Consider the following 16301-nt stretch of genomic DNA (forward strand, 5'->3'; position numbering starts at 1 on the left):
AATAGGGGGTCCTATTCGTGAAGCGAGTCATTTGGGCGAAGATCACGATGCTGCACCAGTTTTACGAACAGTGAAGGTATCATGTGATAACATATACAAAGTTATTGCGCATCCTCTTTTGACACGTTTTTGCTATAATAGGCGGATCCAGGCGTCCAAAAAGGGGTTTATTTTTTACCTCCCAACATAGGTGCCCTGACACCGCCTATGCATGACCAATACAATTTTAGTCGTTCTCTCATAAGAAAATTGTAACATAACATGACCATTGCCACCCTTTTTAGAAACGGTACCAACAAAAACCTTATTTACTATACTTTTTGTGTACCCCCAATCTCAATGATCTGTATCCGCCTATGATTTTTGAAAATGCATATTTTTAGGATCCATGTGAATTCCTGGTTCATTCTCTATCGATCGGCAAAAGTTGCGTTAAGATTGGTTCAGAAACCTGGCCGTGATAAACAGTCTAAAATGTATCTGCAATTTGCACGTTTTTACCCCCCTCTACCCCCCTATTGACATTTTTCAATTTTATTTTTTTTTTTAGAAATGTAGATCTCGTTGAGCCAAATCGAATGCCGTTTGAATTTTGGAAATCGGCCGGTTAGATCTCGAGATATCAAGGGGGGTCGTAAACAGCCCCCCCCCTGCCACTAATATGGGGTAGCCAGGAGCCTGCCACTAATAGGGTTAAACATATCGTTACACAGTTGAACGGCATTATGAACCGAATGGAAGCCCATCACCGCTGCAGCGTTCAGTGCGCGCCACGCTGATCAAGATTACACTGGCAAGCTCCTCGCCATGACATGCGGTAAAAATGTAAATGTATTTCATGAGATGCGGACGATGACATACGACTAGGAAAAACACTACACCCCTGCTGTCACAATATGTACCCCCCCCCCCCCCCCGAGATACATCATATCAGTTCTGGCTCCCACGGTCATCACATCTTGAGTTTCTCCGGTTCTGACTCATTCTTTGTTCATTTCGACTTTTGTTTCCGCGCTTTGGTTTTCTTCTCGGTGTTTAGCGTACTTGGCCTCCAGCTGGTCGAAGAAGGAGCCCATTGCGGCGCCCCGCGCCTCCTGGCGAGCCTGCAGCACAAACGGGAGTGTCAGCCTATCAGGGAATTCACGCACAATCAGGGAATTCACGCACAAAACGTATGAATATAACGAGTCACGAGGTGGCTGCTTAAGCGTTAGCAAGGTGCTTGTCCAAAACGAATAAATCAGTCAGTGCGATGATAGCAATGGCTTTCTAGAAAATTCACCAGAAAGCAAGGATCGTCATTTGTTCTTTCAAATTGCTTATAAATTCGGCAAATTGTACTGAGGCCGAGTGCACCGCTGACAAATAGGAATTTTATTTTAATCAGAAAGCCCACCCCATCTACTCGTTGTCCACCCGGTCCATTCACCTACCATGATCATGGCCTGCAGAGATCCATCTCCGTCACCCAGACCGAGCTTTTTCTTCTCTCTCCTCAGCCTCAGCAGCCTCAGCCATCGCCTGCGGGCACAGCAGCCACGGACGGTTATCGATTTAAAGATAAATGACTGATTCACGACAGGAATGGGCACAAAACGCTCAACAGCAGGCAAACATGTTCTCAGTATATCCCATATTCGGCTGTCTAATGTCTTCGGAGTTGGATATAAGTGCACATACAATATTCAACATTGATGTCCCTACTCCGCAAACTATGTGAGAATACTGACTACGGATAGTTTAACTATGTCAACATCTCGATACTACGCCGAACCACGATACTGTGCATACAGGGTGGAAAGTAATTACGCGAACATGGATTTTCTTACAATTTCGCCCGTCAGTGGAGATTTTGTATGAGCGCGGGCTGTCATGGAACATGATTGGTCGTGTTTGTTGTCGCCTCATCTACCAAAAGTGACCTTACTTTGAAAAATGACTTGGAAGGTCTACAACACGTCTCGACTTCGAATGGTGCAGACGCCATACGCTGCACAAGACCACACATGTGCAAAGATCGCAATTTGGTGTTGCCAGGGAAAGCGTTTGTGATTATTTTGGGGATTGGTGCGGAAGGGACTCGGAACGGTCTCGGCACCAGCATTACTCAATTACACGTTTGGTTGAAGCATAATAAAACTTAAGAGGACCGTAAACTGGGGTGGCTTTGAACTTCCGGGTGACTTTGAACGCCGTTCACTTCTTAGAGGGAATCACAAATATCTTAAAAATGTGAATTATAAATGCAGCCATGTTTTTTTTACAGAAATGCACATTTTTGAAAATGTACATGACATATTGGAAGATATTTACCTTAGTACATATGAGTAAAAAATCAAAACTAAATCAATGTTTTTAGCTTTTGAGATATACCCGTAAACTTCCATATGGCATGGACTAGTCATTATGGTCATGGAACGGAATGACATATTTTTGCCATTTGATGGTTGGCCTATATGCCCCATCATAATTTTTTAGCTTGCTTGAGCATGGCCAATGCTGTGAAGGGATTTGTAAAAGCATGACATTTTTGGAACTTCGCTGGGGTGACTTTGAACGTGTTCAATGTAGCCCCGGTGACACGCATGCCTGACTTGTTGATCAAAAGACATGTTGATCAAAGCAACCCCACCAAAATACACTGCATACATTTTGCGCTACAAGATAGGGGTGTAACAGAGATCGACCAGCTGGTGTGCAGGCTAAGCCAGCCTGACATGGACAGGAGGGGCAGGCTCCACTTCAAGAGTGAGGAGCTCTCACTATACAAACTGATGCCGGGGTAAACTCATGACTGATGTGTTCTGACGCTAGCAGGTGTACACTGTACCTAGTGTTAAGTGTTAATATTAAGGTGTTAAGTCGGGTGTCAAGTGTTAACTGTGTCCAAGGATATTCTGTACTCAGGTGTTCTCAGGTGTATTTCATGCACAGGCCTAGTCGAGTGCATGCATTACACTTGAGTTGAGTTGAATCGAGTGATTTCATATCCTGTGAGTGTTGCTCCACAGTGCCTATGCAAGTCTTAAGGTGAGGAAGTAAGGTGTTTGCCATGAAAGATGCTTCTTTTTACTCACTGTCTGTGTGCTAATTTCTGTGAATATGATGTTTGATTCATCAGCAGAGGCTGTTCCAAGAAGTTGTGTTTTTGCTTGATGAGCTCGCCTTGTTTTGACTACTGCCCCCAGAAGGACTTTTGCAGGTATAAATGTTTTTGGCCTCTTTCTTAAAAAGCATCAGGGTGTTCAAAGCCACCTCAATCGGCACGAGAAATTGAACACCTAATGAGATAAATGATGAAAAACACAGACTGTTAAAGTCACCCCATTGCGTGGTGACTTTGAACACCAGACATTTTTTAAAAAATAGAGAAATGGCTATACCTAATTTTTGTTGACACCATGGATGGATAAGGCCAGACTCAGCCCACAAATAGTCCATGTTTCACATTCCTATCTACAGTAGTTTACAAGATATTCACCGATAAGTCTCAAAACTGTCCAAAGTCGCCCCGTTTTACGGGACTTAAAAAGCAAAGCCGTTGGCGGCAGTAAAACCTCGGCGAATTCAGGCGCCGAATGGGTGGTCACCATTTCCGCGACCAAACGACAACAGTCGATCCGAAAACAGGCGAAATGGTTTACTATGGCCGGGTACCCGATCTAAGATATCACGATATCACGATTCATACATAAATCCGTGAAAATTCGAAAATTAAGCCGTACAAACAATCGAGATGGCCAAAATTCATGAATTAACAGCAGGATTGTCAATTTAAGTTTTCTAAAGACCGGCAAACCTGAACAGAGGAGGACAGGCAGCTGGCTTTGTGGTTGGGTGAGACATCTTCGAAGCTATTTCATCCGTCAAACCTGCAGAACAACGCGTTGGGGGCTGCTGATGTGTCCGACGTCCGCCCGTCCCAACCTTCAAACATCCGGCAAAGGAACACACATCAGCGTGTTATGAGCGCCCGGATGGTGTCAGAATTGCATGTAGTGGCCAAAAAGGCAACCAAAAAAAAGTATACAACTAGTGGAACATCCTTCAGACGAGTCTCTTTATCTAATCCACCAATGCACCAAAAGGGGCAAAATGATTGAGCGCACTTTTGTGCCCGACGCAAAGAAATTCTTCTTCATGATTGATAAAGTCCTTCCTCTCACGGCCAAAAAGACGCAAGACTGGTGCTTTGAGAACCTGTTCTTCTTCTGGGCATATAATGGTCAATCTGGGAATAGCCCAGACCTCAATTTGATCAAAAATATCCAGGCGACTCTTCAGGAGAGCGTCTAAGAGCTGCTAGTAGCCACCAACATCGATTGCCTCACCAGACAGCTCCAGGAGGCGTGGACTAAGCTTTGGCCAATAGTGCTTGACATGCTCATGTCAAGCAGTAATTGTTTTTATTTTGTCCAGTGACCAAGGGTGAGCAACATCATCCGAAATATATGGACTTGTGAGTTATATATTATTATCCCAGAGATAATCCGAAAAGTGACTATACATAACTAATTTCCTGGGAAAAAATGACTTTAAAACATGCTCATGTCAATTATGCCTGAACGCCTTTGTCAGTGTATCGCACATAAATAGGAATATACAAGCGGCTGCGCCACTTGCTTTGCTGCGTGGTAGCAAAAATTGCGGCACCAGCCAATTTCTGCCGCCCGGAGGTAAAGAAGCGTAACTTGATTTGGGCGAATATGACTTTTTGATATCATTCGTTTCCGCGTAACGAAACGCATCTCTTGACATTGGCCTTAGGTGGCTATCACTAATATTGCACGAATTATGTGCAATAACTTTATTGTGCTGCGAGTGCATAGTTTTAAAGTCATGCAACATCAGGCAAAAAGGCGTAAAATGCATGTTTAATGGAATAAAAGCGTGTACATTCGATAAAGTGATCCGGCTTGCAGGCAAGGGAGCGTAAATGTGCTCACGCGCTTTTCTTCCTGCTACGAAGGACTAACAGCAATAATGAGCGGAAGCGTAACCTCCCGTTGGCAGCGGATTTGATGCAGGCAAAAAAGCGCAAAACATCCAGCACGCTTTTTTGGCTGCAATTAAAAATGGAGTCAAGTCAAGATACGTTTTTTTTTCGCTAAAATTTTAACGGAGGCACCAAATAAGTGCAAATTTGCATTGTTGTTGGCACAATCTTGTGCCAATATCTCGGCGGGCTCCCGCTTCTGGCCTAGCGGGGCGCACTTCTAGTGCCTACCCGCGTACGGATCCCGCACTTCCTCGGGCGGATGGGTCGAAGTCAGCCCAATACGCCCTCAACTTCGCAGCAATCCCTCGCAACTGCTGACACGCCCTCGCGGAATACCAGAAGCCACGTCGCTCGCCGGATACAATTCGACCTGGCCCACAGCCGACAGGCAGCCCGCCGGGCGCAGCTGCCCCCCAGCCGGTGCTTCTCGGAGACGACCAGCTGGACCAGCTTGCCCGTCGAGTGGCGGCGCTTTTGCAGCCGCCCCCTCCGGCTCGCCCAGCCGAGCCGTCGCAACCAGATTCGACACCGCGCCCGGGTTCGGCTAACCTACGCCCGATGGACGGGCCCCCACCACTGGTGCTCCCCGCCAGTGTTCAACCAACAGGGCGGGACTACCTGGTAGTTCAACGACTCATCAACGACAACTACCAGACGCGGGACCGACAGAAGATCCGGGTACTCCTACTGGCTACAGCCCCGGCCGACATCCAGGACTTCCAGTTTCTCCAAGACATATTGAAACTGTTCGTCATAGTCGGCCACCGCGGCTGGGCGGCTGCCTTAACCGCACTTCCAGGCCTGGAACTACTGCAGCTAGGAGTCCAGCTGCCGCCGCCCGCCCCGTACTACACCTGCCACCAGCCCCGGCCCCTCAGGTACAATGTGCCGAGAGTGTGGCCCCGGCCCTGCTGCCAGCCGTCGCCGCCGTCGCAAGAGGCAGGCAGCGGCTGCCGCGGGCGGTGCGCATTAATAGTAAATGGCGCCTGGCACGCGACGGTGCGGGTTGTAGCAACGGTCCCTCCGGTCCTCTCCCGCGCCGACGGAGCTCGTGAGCCGGGTCCCCCAGGGCCCCCCGGCTTGGCAGCCGGTGGCCGGGCGCCTCTTCCAGAGGCTTTTCCCTCGTCGACGGCAGCCAGCGGTTCTCCTGCTCCAGCTCCGGAGCGGCCGCGCTCAGCTGACGTCCCAGCAGATGAGGTACCACCTGCTCCGGACGAGCCTCTCCCCCGCGACGATGATACGCTCTCGTTTGCGGGGTCCCTCATCAGTGCAGAGTCCCAGCTGACCATCGACGAGATTGGGTCGCTCCCGGACCTCCACCAGCTGCTGACTCCCTCACCCGGCCGGTACCTGCCTCGCCCTCCCCCTGCCCTAGCTGTCAGATCTCGAGAGTGTGCTGGGCGGCAGCGGGACGGGCGACCCGCCGGAGGCCTCCACGCCGTCTGAGTCGGACTCCGACGATAGCTACCGGGGACCGACTACAGTGGACCTTTCGCAGCTGCAGCCCTCTCCACCCAGGCCGCAGCGCTTCATGGACCACTTCCGCCGTCTCACAGACGCCGAGATTAGGAAAATGGCCGACCAAGCTCGAGCCTTGCAGAATCTGCCCGCCCAGGACGCCGAGTCAGATCCACAGCAGCCGCCCCCCCTGCAGTCGCCTCTGGACCTCCAGACCCGGACGAGGACCAGAACCAAGAGGACAACGACCAGGAAGAGGAAGACGCCGACGATGACGACGAATCGCCCCTGCCGTTCATCGGCGGTCCACAGTCAACAGCAGCTTCGCCCAAACACGAGGTGGACATAGACGACCGACCCACAGTGAGTCCGGTGGTGGCCCAGGATCACCGGGTGGCCTCCAGCCTGACCTCAGGTGCTCGGACCTTTATACCTCGGGAGGCCCGTGGCCAGTTCTACCCGACTCAAGACCTGTTGAACCCTCCGCCCTGTTACCTGCCAGGGCGCTGGACCTCTTTCAATGTGAGAGTCCCCAGTGGGCTATACAAGTGGACCTGCAACATGGGTTTTACCATATCCCCTACACCAGGCCCTCCAGCCGTTCATGGGCGTTCGGCTCTCCACCGGTGAAGAGTACGTGTGGACCGTGCTGCCGATGAGCCTGGCGTCCGCTCCGGCCATAATGCAGTTGGTAATGCAGAGCGTGACCAAATATATGAGGAACAGGTTCCCACTCGTCCAGGCCAAGGTACGTGTATACCTGCACGACTTCCTGTTCTACGCGCCGCAGCCGGAACACCTACTCGGCATCCCGGCGCTGCTCACGGATATCGGGCTCCAGATCAACAAGAAAGAATCCATCGGATCCTTCGCAGAGCCTCACCTACCTGGGCCTTCAAAACGATTTGAACCACCGACGGATCTCGATCCCAGACCGCCTACAACGCCGGATTCTGCGGGCCCTGGCTCAGATCAGCTCTCTCTCCGAGCACCAAGCGCAACAGTTGTCCGACAGTCCGGATATCTCAACTTGGTTCGGCCCGTTGCAAAGCTGCCTCTCCAGCTCATCGTGGCTACCCTCCAAAGGGCCCACGGTTGAAGCAGTGGGCTCACGACGGTGTGTGGAACCACCAGTGTGGTCCTTCGACTACAAGGACTACCACAACTGGTTCCGGGAACACGACCACCGCGTGGCGGTGGACGCCACGCCGTCCCAGCTCGGGTTTGCCGACAACTTGGCAGCCCTAGCGATCCCACTCGAGAGGCCCCTGCCAATCTACGCGGCAGAGTACCTGGCCGCCTTCATCGCGGCCCTGCAGGTGCCGCCCGAGACAACAGTCTACACCGACAACATGGCAGTGTTGCATAATATTCATAAGGGTCGGTGCCCCGCAGCCTAGCTCCCATTTGTTTCGCGTACGTGTCAACAGTTTCCGATATGTACCATCCGCCTTGAACCCTACAGACGCCCCTAGCCGGTGCCCCCCTCCCCCTCCAGGGACAGGATGCCTAGAGAGCCCAAGAGCGTGCCTCGGCCCTGTAACCCTCTGGTGTATGTCCCGCATGTACTCAGTGTTGCAAAAAACGTGAGCAAAACTGCTCCTCAAAAGGAAGTAAATAAAAATCGTGTTTATGAATGTTTAAGAATATAAACATTCGTGAGTTAATGCATATAACGCATGGTTAAAAAAGCGTGCTGTGCTCGATATATCTGAGGAAAGTCTGGTAAAAAAGCGTAAATCACATCTTACGCTTTTTTGGCTGACATACAGAGACAATGCGCTTTTTTGGTTACGGTGCTATTGGCCGGTTGTGCATTTCAGCGGACGGCAAAGAAGTTTGGGCCGTTATGCTGCTGTAATGGCCCGATTTATTATTTTTAAGTAACACTGCCTTGATGCTGGATCGAAATGCTTTACAACGGTGCTATTTCGAAGTTTGTACGACAGAGAGGGCCCAAACAATTCCTAATAATCCATAACAACTTTAAATCGGCTCTCCTGAAAACTTGCTTCTTTTGCTTTACGCTTTTTGCCACCGGGCGGCAGATTTGCTTTCGAATGGTGTTTGATTCATGTCGATGCGTTGTCTAGAAGCGTAGATATGGACGGAAATGTGAAGAGCATGTAAAAAATAACTGTTCTGAGGGCGTTGTTGGATGCAATTTGGGTGATACGGGGTCAATACGGGTCAAAGGGGTCAGTCCCGGTCACTTTGGGTCAGGCCAGGTCACATAGGTCACCTCCGTCCGATGGGATCAGCCCGGGCCACTGGTCTACTTTTGCCTCCACCACTACCCCTACCACTACCCCTACCCCTACCACTACCCCTACCACTACCCTACCACTACTCCTACCACTACCCCTACTACTACCCCTACCCCTACCCCTACATCTACCACTACCACTACCCCTACCCCTACCAATACTACTACCCATACTCCTACCCCTACCACTACCCCTACCACTACCCCTACTACTACCCCTACTACTGCCCCTACCACTACCCTACCACTACTACTACCCCTGCCACTACCCTACCCCTACCACTACCCCTACCCCTACCACTACCCCTACCACTACCCCTACCAACACCGCTGGGTCATGTCAGGTCACAGAATAATTGGATCCAATCAGTACTAAAATATCAGACTTAAAGTGTTCCCAGCCCTGCCCCTATTCGTGCCATTCCATTACGCTTAATCGTATTTGTCGGAAATGGCGCTTTGTGACAAATGTGGCGCATTGCGGCAAACGCGGCGCATTTTCACCCGGTGATTGAGCAAGCATCTTTGCACCAAATTGCACCCATATCGGACCATATTTGACAAAACTGTGCGATTTGCGGCAAAAATGACGCCCTGAGATAATTGTGGCGCATTGCGGCAAACGCGGTGCATTTGTAAACTCGTATCACAAACTGCTCCCATTGAAAGAAAATCAACACATTCTCTGGCCACTTTTTATTCAAATTAAAACTTGCCCATCCGCCAATGCGAGGCACCCGCCGCCGATCGGCATGCATTTAGTTCACAAAATTTGTCGACCCCGGCTCTCAATGAAGATATAAGAACCGATCAAAATTTCATTGGCGTTCTTCCAGCGCGCCCCACGCGCGAACCGTGCACCCCAGCGAGTCGGAACCTAGGAAAGGCGCTGACCCGCTCTGTCACCTAGAAGGTGTGCAAATTTCAGCCCCCTACGCCGTACCGTCTGCCCTGTAGCCGTAACAAATTGAACCCACTACACGATGTGCGGACACACAAACAGACAGACAGACAGATGGATTCTGTTGGAATAGTAAGTTAGATGAAAGGATGAAATTTTCATGTCACCCGCCGCTTTTTCCATTGCTATAAGACGAAAAAGTATGTTCGCGTAATTACTTTCCACCCTGTACATAATAGGTACATATCAACCGTCATATGGACGATTTCGGTATCATATCCGTGACTGACCCGTCGTTTCCTGGCGGCCCGTTTGGCCTTAGTCTCGTTGGTGAAGGCGGGCAGGGCGGGCAGCTCGCCCGAGTCGATGAGGCCCTGCACCAACTGCCGCAGCCGGTCCTCGGAGTCGACAGAGGCGCACGGCACGCGGTCCAGCAGGCCGCCCATGTCACCGTCACAGGCCAGGTAGGCGGCACGCACGTCCTCCACCTCCTCCGCCGAGCCTGCCGACAGACGTGGCTCGTCATCGTAGTGTTTTACCGGTCACCGACGCATTCGGAGAAAGATCGGAGAAGGGTGAACTTCAGGGAAAAAATCGTAAAACCGACAATGGCAAAAAAACTACATGGTTGAGCACTGTTGAACAGTCGACCGTTCTCCGTTTCGGTTTGTCTGCATGCAACCGATATGCAAGTAAAACAAAAAGTAATGAGGCCGTGTCCGCATATGCTTATCAAGTCATATCTTTTTACCCAGAAGTTGCGACAACTCACCGACATACTCCTTCTCGAACCTCTCGATGTCCTGTATGGTGAGCGGCTTGAAGAGCAGCCGCCAGTAGTCGGCCCAGTCGCGCTCCTGCTCCACAGGGTCGTCGTCGTCGACGCAGCCCGTCTCGTCGTAGACGGCGCGCCGGTCTCGGTCCGAGAGCACGCTGTATGCGCGGCCCAGCGCCTGGAACTGTTCGGTGGCGCGCTCCTTCTGGGAGGCGCTCACCCGGTCCGGGTGCACCTTCAGCGACACGTGGTGGTAGCCCTTCTTGACTGGATAGAGAGGCAGAAACAGACGTGGTAGGTTAGGTTAAATAATAGCTTAATTCAATTTTGGGACAATATGGAGCAAGTGGCAGGCATGCAGTTCCAACCTCAAACCATCATTTTTGACGATACTGGGTGGAATATTTCTGACAATAATTAGGCTTCTAGTGATAACCTGAAGCTATATTACAAACCTTCTTCCATGACTGGTGCAAGCAGACACTGTGTATATTGCATTACACTGGTTGAATGAGCAGGCAATATGTGGGTACTCACTTTGCTTTTCAGAAGCATCCTTTGTCAAGCCAAAAATGGAATACAAGTCATCCTTTCCAAACAACTCCTTGCATTCTCTAGAAAAGACATTGCAGTTCTTCTGTGTCCTTTTGTGGTTACAGGGGCACTAGTCACCAGGTCACTACACTTTTAATCTTCTTCCTCTCCGGTTTTCTGCTTGCTCTTTGGTGGTCAACTCAGTTTACCAGCAAAGGAAGGAAAACACCAAAATAAGCAGCTGCTGAATGAGGTTTCCTGATAAAGACAAAACAGTGTCACTAGTGAAACCAGAGAGATAGTTTAAACAGGCAAACTAATACTTAAACAATGACTACCAAGCCTGAACTGCTGAAGTCTGAACACTGAACCAATGATTACTGAACAAAACCACGGACATCTCAACTGGAATAAGAGAACACTGAGCCAATGGCTATTGGGCCAAGCCAGGGGGGTATTAGTAGAGCAGACGTCACACGAAGGTTTTCCAACCAAGGAGAGGTGCTATGCCTGGAGGTACTTCTTTCTAACAAAACCTAAACAAACCTAACCTAACCTGACCGAACCTAACCTACAACCTACAAACCTACAACCTAAAAACCTACAACCTACAACCTACCCTACAACCTACAAACCTACAGCACCTCTCCTTAGTTGGAAAACCTTCGTGTGACATCTGCTCTACTAATGCCGCCAGGGGCACCTGAACTGGGACAACTCATCCCTGAGCCAATGACTTGAAGTATTAAACCAAGCCAGACACTTGAACCAGAGGCTGTTCACAGACCCTGTGTGCGGTCGGACCGCACACAGCCTCCAAGCTCCGCCCACTGCGTCCCTACGTCAGCCTTGCGTCACCGCACACAGCGACCACTGTGGCCGGTCGGGACTAGCCACAGCGGACCGTCCACCGCACGCAGCCGTGACGTCAGAGCCGCCTACCCATCCCCTACCCCCACGCCTGCTGGACGCACCGCACACACCGCACGCAGCAGTGTGCGGTGCCCGTGAACACCCCTCTGAACAACTTAATAAAAACCAATGACTCATTATGAACCAGACCAGGGACATCACTCAGACAGCTGAACCAGAATTTGTGATAGGTATTCCTAGCATTCAATGTAGGTCATAGGTTTGTCTCCACTGTTGGAAAACCTTCGTGTGACGTCTGCCCTACTAATACCGGTGCTTACACCTCAACTGAAATGCTTCTGAAAATAATAACAAATTTGTAAGAAAGCAAACATGTTTCATGCTTGATAGTTTAAATAAAACTCAACAATCTGATAACCGGCCGATTTGAATTTCACTAATTATTCATTTAATTTAAACATATTTCAAGATGATGCTGTTACTTCGTTTAACCATTTTCTATCGATAAAAACATTATACAAAAATAACAAACAAACTGACCCAGCCTACCAAACACAAACGCCCGAGAAGCCCAATCAAGAACATACACAAACTCAGGGGGGTTCGCTCCCGTGCCTTCAGCATTACGAAAAATGGCAACAACCCGTGAGCAGCATCAGCGCTCACGCACATGTTCAGGGAAAATAACGTGTAATGGACTGCTAACGACGGCCCTCTCCACCAATCAGCGTTCGGCATCTCGAGCGCTGATTGGCTGGTAGCAAACGCGTCATATGTGGGTCTCATTTTTTGCGATCAGTGAATGCGTTATTTAATACACAGTGGCCTATGGAGAATGGCACGCGGAATTGAAGGTCAGTGTTTTATTGCTTCGTATATGCGAATGGGGGTATCTGAGTGGCATTTGACACCATTTTCGAAATCTACAGTTAATTTCTGATCGAGTCATGTATATATTTTTATGAATTTGGCAGTATTAGTGCTATATAGTCGGTGTTTTATGTTGGTGTTGTTTCTCTCGACCTTTGTCTTGGACTTTTATCATATCTTTTCTCGAAAATGCTTGCCATAACCAGGTCTAAACTGTATCTTTATAAAGGAAATATGTGTTGAATATGAGGAGAAAGTAGTAGTGACCATTCTGCCTATCAAACTGCCAGAAGGTGTGCTTGTAAGGTGATTGAAACTGTAGTACGGGTTGCAGATGTGGGTTTGACATTAGCATTGTTGTTGTAACCCCACTTGCTCTAATAAAATGGCAACATGGGGTTATGTACACACTATTGCACAGCCTGGTATCAAGCTGGTTGATTTGTGGAGGATAATGAAAGCGTAAAAAACTTTTCTTAAGTGAATAGGAGCGCTGCATCTTGTGACTTATGTCAGGTCATTTTAAATCAAATGATTGTGATTGTAAATTTTACTTCAATTATTATTGCGACTTTTGACCTTTTAAATCATCAAGTTTTATGTGTACCAATTTCATATGCCTGTGTTATGTCTGTGCGGCTTTGTGCAGTGTGCGTGTCTTGAAACAAACCAATTTATTTTGTACCTTTTTGTACTTCAACAAATGAATGTCAAAGGACAAAAATGTCATGTCTATTATCATTGACAATACTACAGCTAACTTTGCCTGTATTCCTATCTTTCAGAGGCATTTAATTCAATCTACTTTCCAGTGCAGTACCTAGGAGGCTGCAACTGAAGCTCGCACAAAGGCAATCAAGTGTCACTTCATCAGCCTACAGCAACAGCCCATCTGTAATCAAAATATGGATGAAGTGGCATAGAAGAACAACCAGTTCAAACATGAAAAAATGTAATTTGTTTTGGACTATTTCTTAGCATAACAGAACAGCACACTTGCTGCTTTTATGTTTGCCCTGTGTGCAGTTTTAAATAATTTTAACTATGAAATGCTTTTGCCAACTCTTCTCTTTACATAAGCTTCCTTTGACATGCATGTGTAATTTTGAGTTTACATGCATGATGTAGGCATATTTCCCTTGGCTTCATAAAACTACTTTGCAAGCTTTTGTTATGGACATTGGTGCTACCTATATTATATGATGCTTCAGATGTGTCCAGTAGTTGATGAAGGAAGAAGAGGAGTAGGACAGCTGCCAAAACCAATTTTTTAATCAGGCAAATCCACTCATAGTGGCTATTCCTTGCCATCAGTCAAGTTGTGAAATGCAGTGAAAAGCTGATAGCTATTACCAAAAATATGGGCTTGTCTGCACTTCGGGCTGTTCCATCATATGCAACCTCTATTTACTTCCTTCAGTTAAAAACACCTCATCTTTTGTTTCTTTCCTGTGTGGCCATTGTTTCCGTGGTGCTATAAACGTCAAGTTTGAAGTTGGTATCCAAGTGAGCAAAATGTGCATTATTTCAGTCCGTCTTGAATCATTCGTCTTGAATTATATCCCTAACTGACATCCTGTTATTTGTCGTGCAATGTCTGTGCCTGTGTCCGCCCTTACCTCCGGCTCCAGCCTCCAACCAGCCCTGCTGAGCTCTGTCGCCGGCGCGGTGTGTCGCAACGTGCTGTTTCTCCACTCCAGCCAACAGCTGCTAGGAATCGTCCTGTGCCATATGCGCCATGCGACACAGCAATTGTAAGCTGCAGGTCACATTCGGACTGATTGGCTCCGCATATGTGCATCCGGCCGAGTGCTAGTCGATATCAGGGACGTGGGTCGGACTGTTGTGGCGGCGTGCACTGTGCTGGTTGAAGTTGTTGTATTTCTGTTAGTGAAAAGCATTAATACATAACCATGGCCGCAGCCCAATGTTTTTGTGGATTTCAGAGGGAGTGGCCAGTCAGGAGGGCCCCATGTGGGTATGGATCCAGTGTCCAGTGGGATTGGCTAAGATTTCCGGCGATTGATATAAACGCTTCTATGATGATAGTAAACCTATGATCAATACGACATTCGTGAGCTCTTGACTTGTATTATCGAAAGACAACGGTACAGTCACGAATGTTCCGGGCTCATATCTGAAACAGAGATAGGTTGGCATTACCATACAGATGAGAGATAACACATACCACTCTGCATCCCCTCCAGTTTCTACCCGAAAACTCAACGAAAGATACAAAACACGATCCACCTACAGGTATGGTTCGCAGCTCACGTACACTCGTAGTCATCCAGGTACGCTGGACGACGTCGCTGCCGGGGCGGCAACACAGGCGGGTCGTCGGCGAATACGGGCGAGTGACCGACAAGTGGCGTCGCCGGCTCGACGTTGTGGGGGGCGTCCCAGTTGTCGGCAGGGCGAGTCACGGGAGTGCGAGACGCTGTCGCCTGGTCGTCGCCCCGCGGAGAGGTGGTGGGCGGGGGGAGCGGGGAAGATGCGGCGGCAGGTCGGGCAGCTGACGGTGACGTCGGAGCGCCGCGGGGAGATGCGGCGGCAGGTGGGGAGCTGACGGTGACGTCGGAGCGCAGGGAGCTGCGGCGGCAGGTGGGGGAGCCGACGGTGGCGCTGGAACACAGGGAACGGTACAGTCACGAATGTTCCGGGCTCATATCTGATCTGAAACAGAGATAGGTTGGCATTACCATACAGATGAGAGATAACACATACCACTCTGCAACCTAGTCCTATTGAGCTATGAGGGGAGGTGACGTGAGGGACCTGACCTTACTAAACTCTTGTGAAAACACGACACATACGAACGGTAAGAAACCGACAGCTATTCTTTCTGCCAAGTGTCATCTTTCTGTGAAGGATTTCTTGGCACTGAGTGTTCAAAAATTGCGTTGTTTTTGGACTGTGTAGAGGCTCACGAGCGACAACATAGGTCAACAACCTGACGTACCTTAAATATGCGACTTGTACCAGAAGATCCAACTTGATCAAAAGACTGGACATGTCAAATTTCAGCTCTTTAGCTCAAAAGAATTTTGAGCTGTCGTTAAAACCGTCAGTGTGGCACCATATTGCCTCCCTGCGCGATCGGAAGGTAAAAGTTCGCCGTCTCTAACTAAACAAATAGTCGTCGTATCGCAAATTCAATGACGGCGTTCGAAGCGTCGTTCAATTTACTTTCGAAACATATCCTAACATTAACATTTAACTGCCTAGCGCAATCTCCAACAAGCAAAAGTTCCGTGCATTCATCCTCATACAGTGTTAGCGGCCGCCGGCCGCTGACCCACATTCGCGTCATCAGGGAATGCCGCAACTAATTTATTGTTTCCAACTTTTTTCCCGGAGCGGTCTACCTGGTTTATATAGCCTTGACACAAACTGAAACGAAATCATTCGATTGGCGCCAAAAGAGTAATGTTTATAGTAGACAAGCAAAAATAAAGATTGATGACGTAATAGATTTAAGCAATTCTAGTGACATATAGTTTAAATGAAACCGAGAATAGCTGAACACCGAGGACAAAAAGATCTAAAAAAGACCGATAATGCTCATTTCTTTTTTTAGTATTATATCAAATATCATTTGACGTTTGAACACATGTCTAAGCCT

The 16301-nt window shown here is 48.8% G+C and overlaps 1 protein-coding gene across 1 annotated transcript; it reads right to left on the bottom strand.

Annotated features, from left to right (window-relative positions):
* Positions 1–818: 818 nt before the first annotated feature.
* LOC122380231 (dnaJ homolog subfamily C member 9-like) lies at positions 819–15691 on the bottom strand. Its single transcript, XM_043363216.1, has 8 exons — positions 15639–15691; positions 14951–15301; positions 14789–14813; positions 10937–11063; positions 10397–10666; positions 9915–10126; positions 1434–1521; positions 819–1103 (listed from the first exon to the last, which is right to left on the bottom strand). The coding sequence occupies exons 1-7, from the start codon at positions 15689–15691 to the stop codon at positions 1465–1467; spliced, it is 1095 nt and encodes a 364-aa protein (XP_043219151.1). The 3' UTR covers positions 819–1103; positions 1434–1464.
* Between the last annotated feature and the right edge of the window lie 610 nt (positions 15692–16301).

The sequence above is a fragment of the Amphibalanus amphitrite genome, unplaced genomic scaffold, assembly GCF_019059575.1.
Source record: "Amphibalanus amphitrite isolate SeventyFive unplaced genomic scaffold, NRLGWU_Aamphi_draft 000093F_arrow, whole genome shotgun sequence".
Taxonomy (NCBI): domain Eukaryota; kingdom Metazoa; phylum Arthropoda; class Thecostraca; order Balanomorpha; family Balanidae; genus Amphibalanus; species Amphibalanus amphitrite.

Excerpts from the sequence above, each read along its gene's own strand:
- LOC122380231 (XM_043363216.1), bottom strand. The coding sequence starts at position 15,691 with ATGTCCAGTCTTTTGATCAAGTTGGATCTTCTGGTACAAGTCGCATAT. Across the intron at positions 15,302-15,638 it reads GTACAAGTCGCATATTTAAG|CGCCACCGTCGGCTCCCCCA; the intron begins GTACGTCAGGTT and ends CCTGTGTTCCAG. Across the intron at positions 1,522-9,914 it reads GGGCCGCCAGGAAACGACGG|GCGATGGCTGAGGCTGCTGA; the intron begins GTCAGTCACGGA and ends CTGTGCCCGCAG.